General features: G+C 46.5%; 1 protein-coding gene across 1 annotated transcript in view; it reads right to left on the bottom strand.

The window, feature by feature from the left end:
- Positions 1-19,710, bottom strand: part of SLC13A3 (solute carrier family 13 member 3) — an 84,216-nt gene that overhangs the window by 53,148 nt on the left and 11,358 nt on the right. Inside the window, exon 2 of the mRNA XM_040248201.1 lies at positions 2,469-2,734. Coding sequence (XP_040104135.1) covers positions 2,469-2,704 — 236 coding nt within the window. The 5' untranslated portion in view covers positions 2,705-2,734. The remainder of the gene's footprint in view (positions 1-2,468; positions 2,735-19,710) is intronic.

Raw genomic sequence — 19,710 nt, 5'->3', positions numbered from 1 at the left:
TTTTCACTATTTTACCCTAAACAGTCTTTCCAGCCTCCTCTCCCTCGTCCCTTCTTCCCAGGCGCCCCTCTCAGGCTCTGCTGAATTTCTCATCAGCTGCCAAACATGCCTACTGATGCCTGGACTGCCTGCCATCACTTGGTCCTTCCCACCAATAGGAATCCAAATTTAGTGGGTTTTTTTCCTTTACATTGAACTCTTAATCCACCTGGAATTTATTTAGATGTATAGACAGCATATTAAAAAGCAGAGACATTACTTTGTCAACAAAGGTCCGTCTAGTCAAGGCTATGGTTTTTCCAGTGGTCATGTATGGATGTGAGAGTTGGACTATAAAGAAAGCTGAGTGCCAAAGAATCGATGCTTTTGAACTGTGGTGTTGGAGAAGACTCTTGAAAGTCCCTTGGACTGCAAGGAGATCCAACCAGTCCATCCTAAAGGAGATCAGTCCTGGGTATTCATTGGAAGGACTGTGTTGAAGCTGAAACTCCAATACTTTGGCCACCTGATGCAAAGAGCTGACTCATTTGAAAAGACCCCATTGCTGGGAAAGATTGAGGGCAGGAGGAGAAGGAGATGACAGAGGATGAGATGGTTGGATGACATCACCGACTCAATGGACATGAGTTTGGGTAAACTCTGGGAGTTGGTGATGGACAGGGAGGCCTGGTGTACTGCGGTTCATGGGGTCGCAAAGAGTCAGACACGACTGAGCGACTAAACTAAACTGATAAAGCAAAGTCAGATCTAAGAAGATTTTTTTTAATGAATCAGTTATACCAACATCTACTGTTTATTGAATCCTTCCCTTCCCCACAGATCTAGATTTCTTCCAGATTATTTATTATGTGTTTTAAAAATCTGCTTCTGAACTAGTGTCATATTGTTTTCATTGTTATAACTTTAAAACCCTGAATATTCATTGGAAGGACTGTTACTGAAGCTCCAATACTTTGGCCACCTGATACGAGGAGCCGACTCATTGGAAAAGACCCTGATGCTGGGAGAGGTTGAGGGCAGGAGGAGAAAGGGACGACAGAGCTTGAGATAGTTGGATGGCATGACCAATTCAATGAACATGAGTTGGAGCAAACTTAGGAGATAGTAAAGGACAAGAGAGCCTGGCGTGCAGCAGTCCATGGGGTCTCAAAGAGCTGGGCAAAACTTAGTGACTGAACAACAACAACAAACTTTAAAATGGGTTTGATAGTAGCCTCAGCCTCTCTTCAGTGTCAGATATAACCTCCTTCAGGAGGAAGTCACCTGGGCGGCATCCAGCTTCTCAGCCTCATTTGCTCCCCATGTGGCAGCCAAGAGGAATTTTTAAAAAATGCCAATCTAGTCATGTCACTCTGCAGCTTAGAATTCTTTAAAGCAGAGATTCATAGACAGAGGGGCCATGGATATAATTCAGGACGGAAATGATGGGAGTAAAGTGAAGCTCTACTTTACTAACATCTAATATGCCCTCATAGGTTAGTTGGTAAAGAGTCCGCCTGCAATGCAGGAGACCTGGGTTCAACTCCTGGGTTGGGAAGATCCCCTGGAGAAGGGAAAGGCTACCCATTCCAGTATTCTGGCCTGGAGAATTCCATGGGCTGTATAGTCCATGCGGTCCCAAAAAGTCAGACACGACTGAGCGACTTTCACTTTCGCTTCACTTTCACTTCAATAGAAATTGAATATTTCCTTCAGTGATTAATGAAAACAATAAAGTTCAGTATTATTAGAAGGGACTTGGTTACAGCCTCAAAACTACAATTACTAGGCTGTCACTAGATCTCATCGTTTATTGTGTTAATAAAGAAGTTCATATGGTATTCTATCAGAAATTTTTTTCTATCACAAATTTGTGTGGTTTTAAAACATTATTTGGATAAGTTCATTTTGCTGTGATTGTTGTCGTTTTAACTCCTACATATGCTTTATGCATTTAAATAACATTACTGGGAAGGACGCCTTAAGATGTAGCAAACTGCAAAAAAAAAAAAAAGAACAACAACTTCATTTTAAAGGCCATTCAATTCTCTTAAAATGAAAGTCTGAATCCTATCCAGGAGTCCCGAGACCCCGTAGGAATGGACCCTATCTCCTTGTCTCTCCAAGGCCATCTTTCCATCCACTCCCCACCCACTGGGTCACCTTGGCTGGTAAATAGAAAACCAGGATGACAGAGCCAGCACTTACTGTGCAGACTCTCATATCATTATTTTATAGGCCGAGAGAGGGTAGGTCACTCCCAGAGCAGGAAAGGTAGGATTCAGCCCCAAGTCACCTGAGTCAAGCACTGTGTCTGGCACACAGAGCGGGGCTCACTAAATATTTGGGGAATGAATGAACAAGTGGATGGTGGGACATGATGAGTTTGTCGCTCCGGATGACCAGAGCAGGAAGGGTGGGGTTGGGCTCCGAGAATGGGGTCCCTCTGCCTCCCCACCTCTGGGCTGGACCCCATTACCTGGCCTTACCTGGCTGGCTGGACCCCGGTGAGCGTCAGGACCTTAAGGGCAATTCTCCGGTGCAGGTTCCATTCCTCGATGGCGCTGGCCATGATCAGACCGCTGAGGAAGAGGAAGTTGGTGTCCAGGAAGTACTGGGCGCAGACCTTGTTGGAGGGCAGGATGCCCAAGAAGGGGAAGAGGACGATGGGCAGCAGGGCCGTCACCGAGAGGGGCAGGGCCTCGGTGCACCAGTACACCGCCATGAGCAGGATGACGAACAGGCAGCGACCTTCCTGCAGCGGGGAGATGCAAGCTTAGGAGGGTCAGCAGAGCTTGGGGTGGCAGGGACAGAAGAGGTCCTGGAGCAAGGCCCATCCCCAAGGCACGTTCCTTGGGGAGGCAGTGGAGAGGGTATGCGCCCAAGGCTCAGACCTTGAGCAGGTGGTGTCACCGATCTGAGCCTCATTTTACTCAACTATAAAGTGGGGGGAGCCATACCTGTCATTTTATAGGACTGTGCGAAGGTCACGTGAAATACCCCATTGTCTCTGAAGCAGTCCCTGAGAGGAGCACGGGGGTGAAAGCGGTTTGAGGGACTTCCCTGGCGGTCCAGTGGTTAAGACTCAGTGCTTCCACCACAGGGGGCACAGGTTCAATCCCTGGTGGGGGAGCTAAGGTCTTTCATGCCACATGGCACAGCCAAAAAGAGAGACAGTGTGTGAAAGTGAAAGTAGTTTGCTTGACGGGCAATCCTAGAAAGCTCTGAAAGGGCACTGAGGAAGTGAAATAGAGAAGGAAGCCAAGATGACGTCTTAACGAGACGGTTACCACTGTGGGCAGGTGGGGTGGGGTCTTGATCGGGACCCCTGAAGAAAGGGTAGATCAGGCCTCAGTGCCCCCGGGAGGCAAGGAAGCTGCCAACTCTTGGTCATCGTTGGTTGAGGGTTGCTTGTGGGAGCGTTAACTCCCCAGCACTTGGGCCTGCCCTGTGCAGCAGCCAGAGAACATGCTCCTGCCGAGCATCCTGGGTTCAGTAAGAAGCTATTGGCCTGTGCAGAATGGTGAGTGCCAAAAGGGATGCAGACAGAGCAGCAGAAGCTACTGCTGCACCCATACACAGCATTTAGCACAATGTCCAATACCTGGTACACACTCTATGAAAAGTGACAATAGTTACTGATATTTATTTATTGGTCTTCTCAGGTGGCTCAGTGGTAAAGAATCCACCTGCCCGTGTAGGAGATGCAGGTTCGATTCCTGGGTGGGGAAGATCCGCTGGAGGAGGAAACAGCAACCCACTCCAGTATTCTTGCCTGGAGAATCCCATGGACAGAGGAGCCTGGTGGACTATAGTCTATGGTATTGCAAAGCAGTCAGACACGATTTAGTGACTAAACAACAGCAACAACCTTGGGTTATTAAGTACCAGGTGTTGTTTATTCTTTACAAAATCCCAGTGAAGTAGGTGCAATTAATATGACCGTTTGATGGATTGGCAGTTTAAGATGCAAGGAGGTCAGTAGCGAGGCAATGACTGTGAACCAAAGCAGTCTGCCTCCAGAGCCAACTCTCTTAACCAAGTTGTCAGCTGATTACTAGAATCTAGGACAGCTTGACAGTGCAATTTCAAAGATCCAAAACAAAACAGATTGAGGCTGATTCAAATGCAATCTATTCCGGAGACATCCTCACAGACACTTGGAAATAATGTTTCACCAACGAGTTAGGCATCTCTTAGCATGGTCAAGTTGACTGATGAAATTAACCTGAAAGCAGATTTTTATACCTTACTGGTTTTCTCCTCCACTAGAATGTAAACTCTAGGAGGGCTGGGATTGTGTCCCTGAAGGCAAGAGCAGTGTCTGGAACTTTTAGTAGGAACCCAGAGTATTTGTTGATGTGACTAATACTTGTAACTCAGAGACAACGCTTACAACACTTACAACTCACTGTCTTCCATTCCGCAAACATTACTCCTGCCCAGACTGGGAGTTGAGACTAGGAAAATGACTGAGATATTGTCATGCACTTTTACCAGCAAATCTGTGCCAATCACGGGACCATTTTCAATAGTTAGTTCTTCTCAAACTCAAGTGACCTTATCAGACTCTACCCACCTGGTATTCCTCAAGTGGCGTGCTGGGAATTGTTTAACAACTGAAAAACTGCAGGTATGTGTGTATAAAAGTTCTTAATTACTATTCAGTTCAGCTAAGAAGTCACTCAAGTCATCGATCAATGAGTTTAGTTCCACTATGAATGTGTGTGTGCTAAGTTGTGTCTGACTGTTTGCGACCCCATGGGTTGTAGCCCGCCAGGCTCCTCTGTCCAGGAATTTTCCAGGCAAGAAGACTGGAGAGGGTTGCCATTTCCTACCAGGACATCTTCCAGACCCAGTGATTGAACCCGTATCTCCTGCACTGGCAGGGAAATTCTTTACCACGAGTGCCACCTGGAATGTTAGCTATATTTTCCTTTATATTAATTATTAAGACAAAATGGACTCAATGACTAGTCCATTTATCAATGGTGTGTCTTCTTTATTGAATCAAATGGTGGTTTTCAAATACTGGAGGAGGGGACTTCCCTGACGGTTCAGTGATTACAACTTTGCCTTCCAATGCAGGGGGGTGTGGGTTTGTTCCCTGGTTGGAGAGCCAAGATCCCACGTGCTTCATGGTCAAAAAACCAAATCATAAGGCAGAAGCAATATTGTAATAAACTCAATAAAGACTTTAAAAAAATGATCCACATGAAAAAATGTTGGACGCAAAGCTCCTCATTTTTCATGCTGTCCACAGTGTCCCAGCTATAGACAACGTATTTCAAGTGTGATCTGCATTATTTAATTTTCCCATCACCTTAAGACTAGACATGCACCCAAGCGATAAGCCAAGGCCTGATTTGTAGTGCTTACTGATTTCTGTGAGATGAGTGCAATTGTGCGGTAGTTTGAGCATTCTTTTGCATTGCCTTTCTTTGGAATTGGAATGAAAACTGACCTTTTCCAGTCCTATGGCCACTGCTGAGTTGGAAGGAATGATGCTAAAGCTGAAGCTCCAGTACTTTGGCCACCTCATGGGAAGAGTTGACTCATTGGAAAAGACTCTGATGCTGGGAGGGATTGGGGGCAGGAGGAGAAGGGGACGACTGAGGATGAGATGGCTGGATGGCATCACGGACTCGATGGATGTGAGTCTGAGTGAACTCTGGGAGTTGGTGATGGACAGGGAGGCCTGGCGTGCTGTGATTCATGGGGTCGCAGAGAGTTGGACACGACTGAGCGACTGAACTGAACTGAACTGAATTGAACTGATTTCTGTGATGTGAATACCTCCACATGGCTGATTTCAAGCCACCAAGTTACATCACTGGGCGCAGAATGCTCAGAGATGGACAGTATAACACTCTACAGTATTTCCACTGTACATTTAGAGGTAAATAATAGTAGAGGTAGATAACCGTAGATGTAAATAACATCAAGACCTTACAAAATAGTAACACAACTAGGAAGTAATGAGTTTGACTATCTATTACCTTTGTTTTGATACATTTTATTTAACACCAATTTATAAAATTTCACCTTAAATAGTGTGTATGTTCAACTAGCTAGCAAAATTCATGAAAATTTAACCATCGGGTCTCATGAGCCAGAAGTACACAGGCTCCAGTCACTGCTGTGGGCCTCCAGGCAGAAGAACAAACATGGAAAGCCCCCAAGGAGTCAAGGTCATTCTGGTGCAAACTTGACATTCTTCAACCCATGTGTGGTATCATGCTCCATCATGCATCCATTGTTTAAAAATAATACAACTGTTTGCTGTCAAAGCTTGCTGCTGGCTTTGGAAGACACACCACATCTATCCTGTTTTATATACCACCTGACAGGCCAATAGGTATTTCAGTTTGAAAAAGATATGTGTGTCTAATCAAGCAAATACCATAGGCTGGGTGGCTTAAACAGCAGACAATTATTTTTCACAGTTCTGGAGACCAGAAACTCTGAGGTCCAGGTGTCAGCAGATTTGGGGAGAACTCCGTTTGTGACTTACAGATGGCTGTCTTCTCCTTACGTCCTTACTTGGTCCTTCTTTGGTGCCAGGCATGGAGAAACCTGCTTTCTTCTAATAAGAGCTATAATTTCATTCCCAGGCTTCCCAGGAGGAGCTAGTGGATAAAGAACCCACCTGCCAAGGCAGGAGACATAAGAGTTTTGGGTTCGATCCCCTGGAGGAGGAAATGGCAACCCACTCCAGTATTCTTGCCTGGGAAATCCCATGGACAGAGGAGCCTGACAGGCTATGGCCCATAGGGTCGCAAAGAGCCGGACATAACTGAAGCGACTTAGCACATAGCACAATTCCATCCCCACCCTCATGAACTGATCTAATCTTACAGCTTCAAAAGGATACTAAATAAATAGTATGAACCACTTGATAGCAATAAATTTGATAACTTGGAGGAAATAGAAAACTTCTTAAAAAAACATAACTTATTCAATTATTAGAGAAAGAAATAGAAAAACTATTTCATTGACTTTAAAAGAAATGGAATTAATCATTAAAAATCCCCCTGCAAAAAAACAAAAAATACGTCTAAGCCCTGCTGGCTTCAATGGTAAATCTACCAAATGTTTAAGGACTAAGTAATATCTATCTTACCCAAATCCTTCCAGAGAACAGAGGGAAAAAAGGAGCACCTCTCAATCCATTTTGTGAGGCCAGAGTAACCCTGTTACCTGGGTTATTCTGACAAAGGTATGAAGCAAAAAGAAAAGAATATTGTAATAGTTGAGGTCACCTGGAAAATTTGAGCTCTGAGAAGCTCTATTTAGAACTGCCTTCTCAATCCTGCCTCCCATCAGTATGCAGCAGAATAATTATAGTAATAATGACAACCACCAACATGTTTTGAGTATTTATTAAATTCCAGGCATTTGACATGTATTAATTCATTTAACGAGAGGCCCTATTGTTTTTCAGAGGGGATTACAGAAGACATTGGTTTAGTCATGCGTGTGAAGCTATGACCCAGATAATTCGGTCCCATGGTGGTGTTGCAATTTGTGAACTGCACATCTAAACAGAAATTCTAATTTTTAAACTCTTTTCCCTTAAACATTTAAAGGACTCTGAGTATAATGAGAACTAACAAGTGCTTACAACTGGCCAGGTACTTTTCCTAGTAATTTACATGCATTAGCTCATTCCATTCTATAGCTCCTCTTGGAGGCAGGTATTATTAATTTTACTGATGGGACAACTGAGGCAAAGGGGGTAAGCCAGGTATCTTGCCCTAAGTTACCGAGGCAGAGCCAGGATTTGAACTCAAGGTGGCCTGACTCCAGAGTTTGTGCTCTGTACCACTCCACATCTCTGCATGATCTGTGGCTGCCCTTGCCAGATTCCTGGTCTAGATCTCTAGCATCCCTGGAATCTCTCAAATTCCTACATCAAAAGAACCCCTCTGAAGCTCACTGGCCTGGCCTTGCCATCTGTGTCCCTCCATCACGTCTCATCTGTGCCCCCAATATCCCCAAAGAACATGCTCTTAATGACTATCATGTCCCCTCCCAATTTCCCCATTCCAGAAGCCTCACCCTTCCATTTTGTCTTCTCTTCTCTAGAGAATGATCTAACTGGAAGCTATCATCCTTGCTCTCATTTATATGAGAGCAACCACCACCAGCACCATCGTAAGGCTACTAAGAACCAACCTTTACTGAGAACGTACTACGGGATCTCAGTTTAGTTGTGACTGTCACAACCGCCTTATGAAGTAGGCCCCAGGCTTATCTCCGTTTTACAGATAAGGAAACTGAAGCACAGAGTGGTTAAGTAACCTGACCAGCATTACAAAGGCTCCCAGGTGGCACTAGCGGTAAAGAACCTGCCTGTCAATGTAGCAGACATAAGAGACGCAGGTTCGATCCCTGGGTTGGGAAGATCTCCTGGAGAAGGGCATGGCGAAAACTGACCATTCTACTTTCTGTGCAGAGATCATGCGTGTGCATTCAAGTAACTGGAGGATTTTAATTATTAATACTTCTCAAGAGTGATGGCAAAAGTCGTGGTCTTCAGGACCACGTGGGTTATAGGGGAAGAACGTCCCCTATACATTTTTAGAGCAACAACGGGAGAGGAAAACAAATATGACTTTTAAAATATTAGCTTTATGAGCTATAGTTTACACACAATAAATGCGTCTATTGTAAGTGTACAGTCTGTGTTTCAACAAATATATGAACCCACGCAATCACCATCCCAATCAAGACACAGAACATTTCCAGTAAAGAAATGTGGTAAATATGTACAATGGAATATTACTCAGCAGCAATATGTATGGACCTAGAAATGAGCATACTAAGTGAAATAAGTCAGAAAGGCAAATATCATATGATATAACTTATATGCAGAATCTAAAAATATGATACAGATGAACTTATGAAACAGAAACAGACTCACAGACATGGAACACAAACTACCATATATGAAAACAGAGGGCCTACTATACAGCACAGGGAACTATAGTCAGTATTTTATAATAAATTATAATGGGAATGAACCTGAAAAAGAATATATATATATAATTGAATCACTTTGATGTACACCAGAAACTTGCAAAACATTGTAAATCAACTATAGCTCAAAAAAAAAGAGACACAGAACATTTCCATCCCCCCAGAGAGTACCCCTCAGCCCCTTTCAGGTCAGTCCTCAGGACCCCTTCAAAACATGGCTATGATTTCCATCACTATAGCTTTTTTTCTCCTCTTCTGGGAATTTACTTAAATGGAATGATACAGAATGTACCTTTGTATTTTCTGCTCAGTGTAGTGTCTGTGGCTCATCCACGAGGCTGTGTGTGTTTGCAGTTTGACTTTTTTCATAGCTGCATAATATTCAATTCTGTAAATATGCCACTCTTTCTCTGAGATCTTCTTGCTTATGGAAACTGGAGTGTTTCCAGTTTGGGATTATTGTAAATAAACCTGCTGTAAATATTTGAGCACTTCTGCTTCAGGAGTGACATCTTGCCAGTCCTTTAGTGCAATGCTATAAATTCTGCGCATTATATGATGGGAGGGGGCGTTGGTAAATTCTGGGCTGCCTGGGTGGCCTTTCAAAGGCTTTTGAGTCCCAGGCCTGGATTCTCTCTCTCCCTTTCCCCTCTTTTCTCCCTCCCTCTGGTTCTCTCGCTCTGTCCCACTTTCTCTTCCCTCTCTGGGTGCTCTTGCCAGGAGGTCAACATCCATCTTTTGTGGAGAAATGACTCCAGATCGAGCACGTGTCAGCCGGGGGGGTGACCCAAGGGAAATGGCAGGAACCGGGAAGTCGATCGTTGGCCCTCACAGGGCTCGGGCAGTAAGTGGGTCAACAGTGTTTCGTTGCCTCGCTGGTTAGGAATTGGAGCAGGGCCGAGGTGACCCCAAGTAGCTCCCCTGCCCGGGCTGAGCTTCCTGTGGGCAAACTGGATTCAGAATTGCCAGCTGAGTGCCAGGCATCTGGTGAGGAATTAATAAGTACTGCTGCCCCTCACCCCCACCCCTCCGCCCCTGCAGTTCTCTAGGCCAGAGCTGAGTTCCAGAGAGTAAAAGTCTCCCAGGAGGCCTGGAGGCAGGACCAGAGAGCTGGTCTGCAGACGCTAAGCGGTGGGCTCTCAGCGATTCAGCCAGCCAAGCCGGTTCCCACCTCCAGGGCTTTGCACCTGCTGCCTCCTCTGCCCGGCCTTCAGCCTTGATCTCTGCCTACCTCACTCCTCCTTGTTCAGCCTCATCTCAAAGGTCACCTCTTCATGGACCACGCTACTGTCCACGATCTGATCCCCACGACCCAGCCTCATTCTTGTCGAGCACTTTCCAATGACTGAAGAATTTATTCATTCACTTATCATTAGCTCTCTTCCCACCAGACCTCAAACTCCACGCAAACAGCGTTCTTGTCTGTGTTTGCTTACCTCTCTCTTCAGGGCCTCAGTGGACATTTGTTAAATGAATGATTGTGTGTGTGTGTGTGTGTTTAGTCAATCAGTTGTGTCCGACTCTTTGGACTGTAGCCTGCCAGGCTGCTCTGTCCATGGGATTTCCCAGGCAAGGATACTGGAGTGATTGCCATTTCCTCCTTCAGGGGATCTTCCCGACCCAGGGATCGAACCCATGTCTCCTGGTCTCCTGCACTGCAGGCAGACGATTTACCCACTGAGCCACTGGGGATGCCCAAACGAATGACTAAACGCTCTAAATCAGGCATCACAAACTCAAGTGCAAGGAACGATTTGATGAGTGAAGTGGGCTAGCCTAAGAAAAATCACTTCATTTTCTGGAGTCTGAGTTGCACTTCTGACAGTGCTGTGGGTACAGGCAACTGATCTTTCAACACAGGAAAAAAATGACCAAGTTTGATGATAAATTACAGCTGGCACTGGGCTTTCGTGTCATGGGTACAACAGGGAGAAGTGGGGGACTCTGGTGAAGTGGGGCGTATAGGCCCCTTGAAAACAGCAACTGCCGCTCAGCTCCTGACTGTTGCCATGCGGCCCAGGATGCCAGCTCTGGTTTTTCAAGAGAGGCTTGAAATTGTGCTTTTATGTGACATTTCATAGTTTTAAATTATTTGCTCATTAAAATGAAAATATGGGCCAAAAAAAAATAAACCCCAAACAAACCATGTCTGCAAAAGGCATCAGACCCATGGTCACCAATGTATGACCTCTCGTCTAAATGGTCTTAATGGGTGGAAAGTCCCAGAAAATAGGTCACACATACACAATTTTGATCTAATGTCAAGTTGTTCACGGATTACTAGGAATCACAGGATGCTCTGTGAGAAGTCCCTGTTCTGTTTAAAAACCCTCATTTTACAGGGACAGAAACTGAGGTCACAGGAGAAGCCACATGGAGCACAAGAGCAGATCTCACAGTTCCTGGTCCAAATAGTGGATCAGGGAGCGGGGTCCAGTGGGGTCGGTTTTACTCTGGCACACAGCACGTCTGAGCCACCTCTACCTCTGGGCCCCCTGTTCAGTGAACTCAGACCAGCCACCTGGCCACAGGGAGAGTCAGACTGCATGTCTGCCGAATGGAATCTTCCTTCGATTCCCTCAAGGGCAGGTTTGGGTAATGGCTGGTGTCACATGAGCCCAAGGCCCTGTTCCTTTGAATTTTAACCTCTGGAGTCCAGAGGTCGGGGGAGGTGTCTGCTCTTGCAAGCTCACTTTCTGGGTCATCTCAAGAGTCACCAGTATGCCCCTTGGGCACCCTGTTCGGTCTGGATGTTCTGCTTCAGGAAGGGGAATTTGCTGAGATGGCATGGAGTAGATGGAGGTGTGGTTCAAGGTGAAACATTGCTCACAGCCCCAGCCTGTGCCCTCTGCCGGCAGAAGCTGCTGTGACTCAGCTAAAACCCTCAGGGGGGTTACCCGAAGGAGACTGCTGTCCGAGAAGACTGGGGTGAGAAGCCAGAAGGCTGGTCCTAACTATGAAAGCTGATTGACCCCAGAGGCCAGAATCTGGAAGGACTTGATGTGGATGTGGTTGGGGGATGGATGAAATGGAAAGTGGTCAGATTTCTTTTTCAGAAGAGAAAAGAATGCCAAGGAAATCTCTAGAACTGTCCAAATATACCAGCTCTGGGCCACTGGTGGCTGTGTAAGTTTGAATTCATTAAAATTAAGTGGAATTTAGAATTCCAGGTTCTTGGTCACACGAGCCACATGTCAAGTGCTCCACAGTTACATAAGACGAGTGTCTACCATTCTGGACAGAGCAGATCTAGAACATTCCCGTCACTGCAGAAGTTCTCTTGGACAGTCATTCTAGAGGTTCAGGTCCAAGGGCCAGGAAGCCTGGGTGTAGTGCTTTGTCCCTGGATTCTTGTGTCACGTCACTGAGTTCATCCATCTGCAAACTGGGAATAATAATAATGGTGCAATACCTATACCCTAGAGGTTCCCATGAGAAAGAATGCACGTAAACGCATTCTGAAATATGTACTCAACAGGTAGAGTAGGAGTGAGATTATGAATGAATTTCTCCATTTTTCCAAATTTCAACTATATATGTACTTTTTTTAAAAAAAATAGACATTCCCTGAATACATATGTAATGTATCTACAAAATGCTGAGGTTGCATCCTCTTTTCTGAGAATTAGGAAATACTTCATTGTGCAGAAATTTGAGGCCAGCCTGATTTCTTCCCCCTTATAGCTCATCAAATGTTTTGCCTGAATATCCATAACATTTGGTTTAATCCTCAATTCATTCATGTTGCCATGACATAGCTCAGAGCTGATGAGTCTCTATACATTTTTTTTTAACTTGGACACAGAAAATTTGCATATGTTTTAAATTAATTTGACTTCATAGTCATTTAATTAATTAATCCTCTAGAGTTAGAGGTAAATTAATTTTCTACTATTAAAGATTCCAATATTGTTTTCTGCTTTATTTGTTTGATTTCTTTTTCTTTCTTCTTCAGCAACACCAATTACGCAGAAGTTGGATTTCCTTTGTCTTCCGTATTGACCACTTTTCTTTTGTCCTTTCTTACTCTTTCTTACTTAATTTTGTTCCATCTTCTTTAGCCTGTGTAACAAGTTCTTGCTTATGTTTTTAATAGTTTACATTATGCTATTTCCAGTAAAGCCTTTATAACAGTGTGGCTTCACTTTTCTCTGTCACCCACTTTCATTTCTCTTCTGATGCTGCTTTTCTCAACTCCATCTACTTTTTATTCTCTTCTTTGAACCTTTTATTTCTTATCTTGAGATTTATTTTAGGAAGGTCATAATTTCTTTATTTTTTGTGTGTATTTTACAGAGAAATGTCAGTTCAGCAGTTTCTCCTACTTCATAACATAACTCTTCCAGTATTTTTCTTGTTTATTTTTCATTTGATGTTCTCATTCCTCTTATTTCTCACACAACCTTTTTGTAGGTCCCATGCTGGCTGCTTATCACAGATATTTGTTAAAGGAAAGTGTGTGGACAGGAGCTGGAAGGAAGCTGGGGCAGGCAGGTAACCCTGTGGATTATCTTAGATCCTTTGTCACCAGAGCTGCCCTGAAATATATTAATATCTCTACTCTAAGCAATAGACTTGGAGTGGAGATTAAGTATAAAGACCTAAGAATATCACAGTTCTTCAGTGTCTCCTTGAGTAAGTCTCTGACTCACTGAGAGAGAAAATGAGAACCCTTAGAACCAAACGGCTGATTGCTATCTATCCTTTCTCTCACCTGCCGCTTTAACACCCTACTTCTTGCCAAGGGTCTTCAAGTCTCTTCATCCAGTGCATCTGAGCTCTGAACTGTCACATACATCTCAGTGACTCTCCCTTCCCCTGTGCATGCTTCAGGCTTTGCCAGGATTAGGAAGGGTTCATAGAGTTGAAAAATCCTTCTGAGGACTTCTACCTCCTGTTCAGGAGCTGCAGAAGCACACGCCACTCTTGGTTCCCTTCTGCACTTTGGTCCAAATCCCACAATCATTGTCACCTTCACAAACAGGGTGGGATTGTGGTCTGCCCTTCTTTTACCAGATATGGCAATTTCTTCTCCTTTGTTGCTTTTTCTTACTTTTTCCAGACTGCTTCAGAAAGGTGAATGGAGTAGAAAGGTCTGGACTCCACCATCGTAGTAATTTTGTCATCAGAAAGTACTATATCTCCTTTTGCTGATCTGTCTTTTCTAGTCTTCCTATAATAAACATGCACAGTAGAAACAGTACTGGGCTTCTCAGGTAATACTAGTGGTAAAGAACCTGCCTGCCAGTGCAGGAGACGTAAGAGAGACGAGTTCAGTCCCTGGGTTGGGAAGATCCCCTGGAGGAGGGCACGGCAACCCACTCCGGGATTCTTGCCTGGAGAATCCCACGGGCAGGGGAGCCTGGGGTCACAAAGAGTCGGACATGACTGAAGTGACTTAGCATGCACGCACAGAAATGGTATTGGCTTTGGAATCAGACAAGCCTGAACTCTAAATGCAACCCTTCTACACTCTGGCTGTGTGATCTAGTTATTTAACTGCCCTCACCATCAGTCTCCTTTTGTGCTATAGGCACGTAATAATGGTCTCTACCTTGGAGGGTGATTTATTTCATATGAAATGACCACTGACATGGGAATGCTCAATAAATTTGAGCTATTGTTACACTGCAATAACAATACAAGTGTAGGGGTTTTCCTGGTGGCTCAGGTAAAGAATCCATCCACCAATACAGGAGACACAGGTTTGATCCCTGATCTGGAAGATCCCACATGCCGTGGAGCAAGGAAGCCTGTGCACCACAACTATTGAGCCTGTGCTCTAGAGCCCAGGAGCCGCAGCTATGCAGCCCAGCTATGTGCACCACAACTATTGAGCCTGTGCTCTAGAGCCCGGGAGCCGCAGCTATGCAGCCCACGTGCCGCTACTACGTAAGCCTGGGTGTCCTGGTGCCCCTGTTCCATAACAAGAGAAGCCACCACAATGAGAAGCTCATGCGCTGCAGTTAGAGAGTGGCCCCCACTTGCTGCAACTAGATAAAAGCCCACGCAGCAAGGAACACCCAGCAGAGCCAAAAATAAATAAAATTATTTTAAAAATAGTAATACAAGTTTAATGTCTTAAAGTGAAGTGAAAAATTGCTCAACTGTGTCTGACTCTTTGCAACCCCATGGACCAGGCCAGAATACTGGAGTGGTTAGCCATTCCCTTCTCCAGGGGATCTTCCCAACGCAGGGATCGAACCCAGGTATCCCACATTGCAGGCAGATTCTTTTACCAGCTGAGCCACAAGGGAAGCCCAAATTTCTTAAAGCTGAGTTTCAAATAAACTATTCTTAAATCTTTAAATAAATCCTCAAATATCTGAGCTAGAATTAACCTGAGATTACTTAATCCAGCGGTTCTCGATAGGAGATGACTCTGACTCCAGGGGACAAAGGGAACATTTTTGGGTGATTGGAGGGGATGATGCCAGTGGCATCTAGTGGGCAGAGGCTGTTAAACATCCTGCAGTGCCAAGGACAGACCCCACAGCAGAAAATGACTTGTTTCCAATAGGAGCAAAGTCACCATTGCCGAGGCTGAGAAACTCTGGTCTAATTTAACCCCTAGTACAATGACTGCCCAGAGAAGGACAGTGTCTCGCCTGAGGTCACACAGTGAAGCAGATGTAAGGACTTGTTTTACCATTTATCACTGCACTCTGAGGTCTATCAGGCAGCAGAAGTTGGGAGCTGGGCTGGGATGACGGTGAGGCGGGTACATGACCCTGACAATGAGTCCCTCCTGAAACTTTGTTCCCGGGGTGCTTCACCTGGCTGTCCCTAGTCCTGGCCCTGGCTGGGAGCAACAATTGGGCCAGGGTCGTCATAGTCCCTCACCAGCCCGATTCATGCCAGCCTGACCCAGACATTTCTGACAGAAAGGCTTGTAATCTGCCCACTGAAGAAATCCCAGCTTCTCAGGCTCAGCTGGTCCGTAAGTACGGGGATTAAAGTCTGCAGGCGAAACATGCAGAGGTGACAACAAGAAGGAAGAAAGTGCCAGGTCAGGCAGTTAATTTTTGAGCTGGGGGAATGATTTCCAGACAGACACAAGGCAACTTGTCCCCCATTGCCCCCAAGCCTGTCCCCCTCACCCAGGAAAAGAAAGAAAGAGCACTGGGGTGTTCTCTGAGTCCAGGGCGGGAGCTGTTCGGAAACCGCGTCCACCCCACCACCCCCTCCCCTGCCCCACATCCAGCTTCCTGCTGGGTTGCGTTTTTGTCAAGGCGCTGGGCTGTGAGCGAGGCGCCATGCCAGGCCCTTCAGGAAGCAGGATCAGGACCAGGCGCTCAGAGTGGTGCCCTCCTGCTGCCTATTAGAGGCCCATTCCACAGGAATGTCCAGGACCAGGGCTGTGCGAAGCCCTGAACTCTAGAATGGCCAGAGCCAGGCCTTCAATCTCTCAGTATCCCCTCCAGCCCAAGGCTGGACCTCCACAGTGTTCAAAACCTCTGAGGCCACTCGGGGCTGGAAATATTGGCTCAGGCACCCACGGCTGGTGTGAGGGACCTTAGGCAGGTTCGGACCTCAGCTTGCTCATAGATAACATAGGAACTACCGCATCACACTGCACCTAGAAGATGACCAGCCCCTGAGAAGCAGGAGCCATCGGGATCAACAGAAAGAACAGTGGACAGGGAATTAGTTAGGAGATGGGGGCACTGAAATCAGAGCCCAACGTCAAGAAGCAGAGGCACTTGAGTTGTGAGCTTGGCATCTAGTGGTAGAGGGCCTGGGTTTGAATCCTGCCTCTACTGCTTCCTAGAACAAGTGACTTGTTGTGCCTCGGTTTCCTCATCTGTAAAATGGGGATGATGATAATGATGATAAGAATTTCAACCTCACAGAGTTACTGTTACAAGGATTAAATGCAGGGAATGTAGGTTGAGTGCTGGGAGCAGTGTGTGGCAGATTAAGTTATAAAACGTTACCTCCTACTGACAGAATCGGTTACTTCTACCCATTTCTTGCTTTCCTTATACTAGTGGTTTCATCCCAATGATCCCCAAGGCACTTCCAGTCTGCACTTCATGTGCGGATGAAGGCAATGGATGCTGGGTAGATATTAACCCCAAAAGGAAGGGAGTTTGGAGCACACACAGAAGACTCAGGCAAAGGACCCAGCAAGATGAGAGACAATACAAGAGAAACTCTCTGCTGAGGCCAAGAGGCACGAGCCTCCACTTGAAAAGAGGGAGTTACGTAAGGCAGCTGGGGCTCAGGGTGACAAGGCCCAAAGGGGTCCCAGACTCCCAGGTGCAAATACTGGTTCACCACCTCCAAGCTTTGATCTTTGGGCTGATCAGTGGCCTTTCTGAGCCTCCGTACCCCCATCCATAAATCAGGGTGCTTGTTCACTATCCTGACAGAGCTGGGCAGGAAGTCAAAGGGAACGTGGGTGGACGTGGCATGTTTGGAAGCCCTGCCAGGCTGGCTGCATCTCTCCCTGCGGTCTCCTGGGCAGCTGCCCCTGTGACCTCAGAGCACCAGCACTCTTATTTGAGACGGCTGCCCGCACTGGGCACTTAAGACATGCCAGGCATGGTGCCCATGGACTCCCTCATTGAACCTATCCACAGCCCCACGAGGCAGGAATGACCGCTGTCCCCGGGTTACGTGTGGCTCAGAGAGCTTGAGCAACTGGCCCAAGTTCACACTGCCTCCGTTTTGAGTGGCAGGTGATAGTAATGAAGCTACCTCTCACTGAGGGCTCACTGTGACCTGGGCCGAGCCTCGCCCTGGACACGCTGAGCTCCCCTGCTCGGCTCTCGGCCCCGCTTAGAAAGCAGAAGTCGGAGGCTCAGGGAGGTTCGGCCACCTCTTCACCCACATGTATGTCTCTAGCAAGGGGCGGGGCGTGATTTCAGCGTGGTGGTCTGAGCCCAGGGCCCTGGGCTCAGGAAAGAGAATTACTGTAGTGATGACAGTCAGCGTTTACTGACTCACTGTGTGAAGGTGCTGGGTTAAGCCCTTGAAACTTAACGTGAATGTTGCTCCTCCCACATTCGGGTAGGTTCTATGAAGGAAAACGGAAGGACAGATATTCAACAGAAAAGCACTTCAGAGGTCCTTTCACATCCTTTCTGGGTTTGTTCAGTCCTGAGGATAAGCCTGGCTGATCTCAGAGTTATCTACCTTCTGGAGGAGGAGACTGAGGTCTGGAGGGTGAATTCCTGAAACTGGCTCAGGGTGACTCAGCAGGAAATACGTAAGACAGCCCAGATTTCCAGCTAAGGCTCCCTCCTAACCTCTCCTCAGCCCCCAAACAATCTGAGACAGCAGTTAGAAGCACCCTGTGTCCACTTGGGCCTAAGACTCAACGGGGGAACCAGGAGAAATGGGAGAGAGAGACTTGCCCCAGAAGACCTCCAAGGCTAGCCACCCCATCCTTCCACTCCCTCCACTTGAATGGACTGTGTTAGACCCCTGGACTTATTAGCAGACGTCACGAGTTCAGGTTCTTCGAACCATTCATGGAAAGTGTTCAAGGGGCAGCTCACACCCCACTGCCCCCTCCAAGCCTCACTAATCATTCATGAGCCAGGCAGGCGGGTGGGGGCGGGGTAGCAGCTGCCCAGTGACCCTCTGCTGCCCGTGGTTCCTCACTTCTTAGGGCTCAGGGGCTATGGGCTTTGGGGTTAGAAGAAGAATGGCAAGGGAACTTTCACTGGGATTTTTCTTTGCATAAGCACTATCTCATTTAAAATCCCAGCAACTCCTAGGAGATCAGTTTTTCCCCATTTTATAGGGAGGAGCCCTCCAAAAAACTCCCCCAGCGGCCTGACTCAGCCAGAGGACTGAGAACTTTTGGAACAAGTTCTTCCCAAAAAGAGGCCAAGTGACTGTGTGACCTCAGGCAGCGCCTTCCTCTCTGTGGGCCTCAGTCTCCCCATGTGTCCCAAGGGCCCTTCAGTCCCCAACACAGGTGGTGGGTATGTCAAAGGCCCCCTCAGGGCTTCTCTACCTCCCCCTGCTCCTGGCAGCTGTCCCACACCTTCGGAGGCCTGTACTAACAGGAGGCCTCTCTTGGGCTAAAATGAAATCCAGCCTGAAGGCATTATGGTGGGATCTCCTTTAAATGCCACCTATGCTCTTCACCCGAGTTTCTCTGTGATCAAGGGGTCAGTGGTCAGATTCCTGGAAGGGCTGCCATGAGGACCCAGGAAGACCATTTGCTATTTCTGAACATCCACCATGCCCCCACCTCAGGATCTTTGCACTTACTGTCTCCTCACCTGGAATGCTCTTCCTTTATATGCACTCAGGGCTTGTTCCCTCACCTCCTTCAACTCTTTGCTCCAGTGTCTTCTCCTTCAGGTATTTGTTCAAATGTTCCCTTTTCTGAATCTTTCTGACTCTAAAATTGCACTTACCCCATTCCTGGCTCCCTGCCTTCTTTGATTTTATTCTCCATAGTACTGATCATCATTTGACATACTATAGATCTTACCTTGGAGAAGGGAATGGCAACCTATTCCAGTATTCTTGCTTGGAGAATCCCATGGACAGAGGAGGCTGGCGGGCTCCTTTGAACTCCATGGGGTTGCAAAGGGTCAGATAAGACCGAGTGACTAACACACACACACAAACACACATAGATCTTATCTATTTATGTGTTTGCTTTTTTTAAAAAAATGTCTACCCCTCCAGAATGTCAGCTCCACAAGTAAAAGGATTTGTGTTTATCTGGTTCATTGCCGTGTTCTCCTAGACTAGTAGCTGGTATACAGTGAGTGAAGTCAC

The sequence above is a fragment of the Oryx dammah genome, unplaced genomic scaffold (assembly GCF_014754425.2).
Source record: "Oryx dammah isolate SB20612 unplaced genomic scaffold, SCBI_Odam_1.1 HiC_scaffold_10, whole genome shotgun sequence".
NCBI classification, from domain to species: Eukaryota; Metazoa; Chordata; class Mammalia; order Artiodactyla; family Bovidae; genus Oryx; species Oryx dammah.
This window is presented reverse-complemented; position numbering and strand designations above follow the sequence as displayed.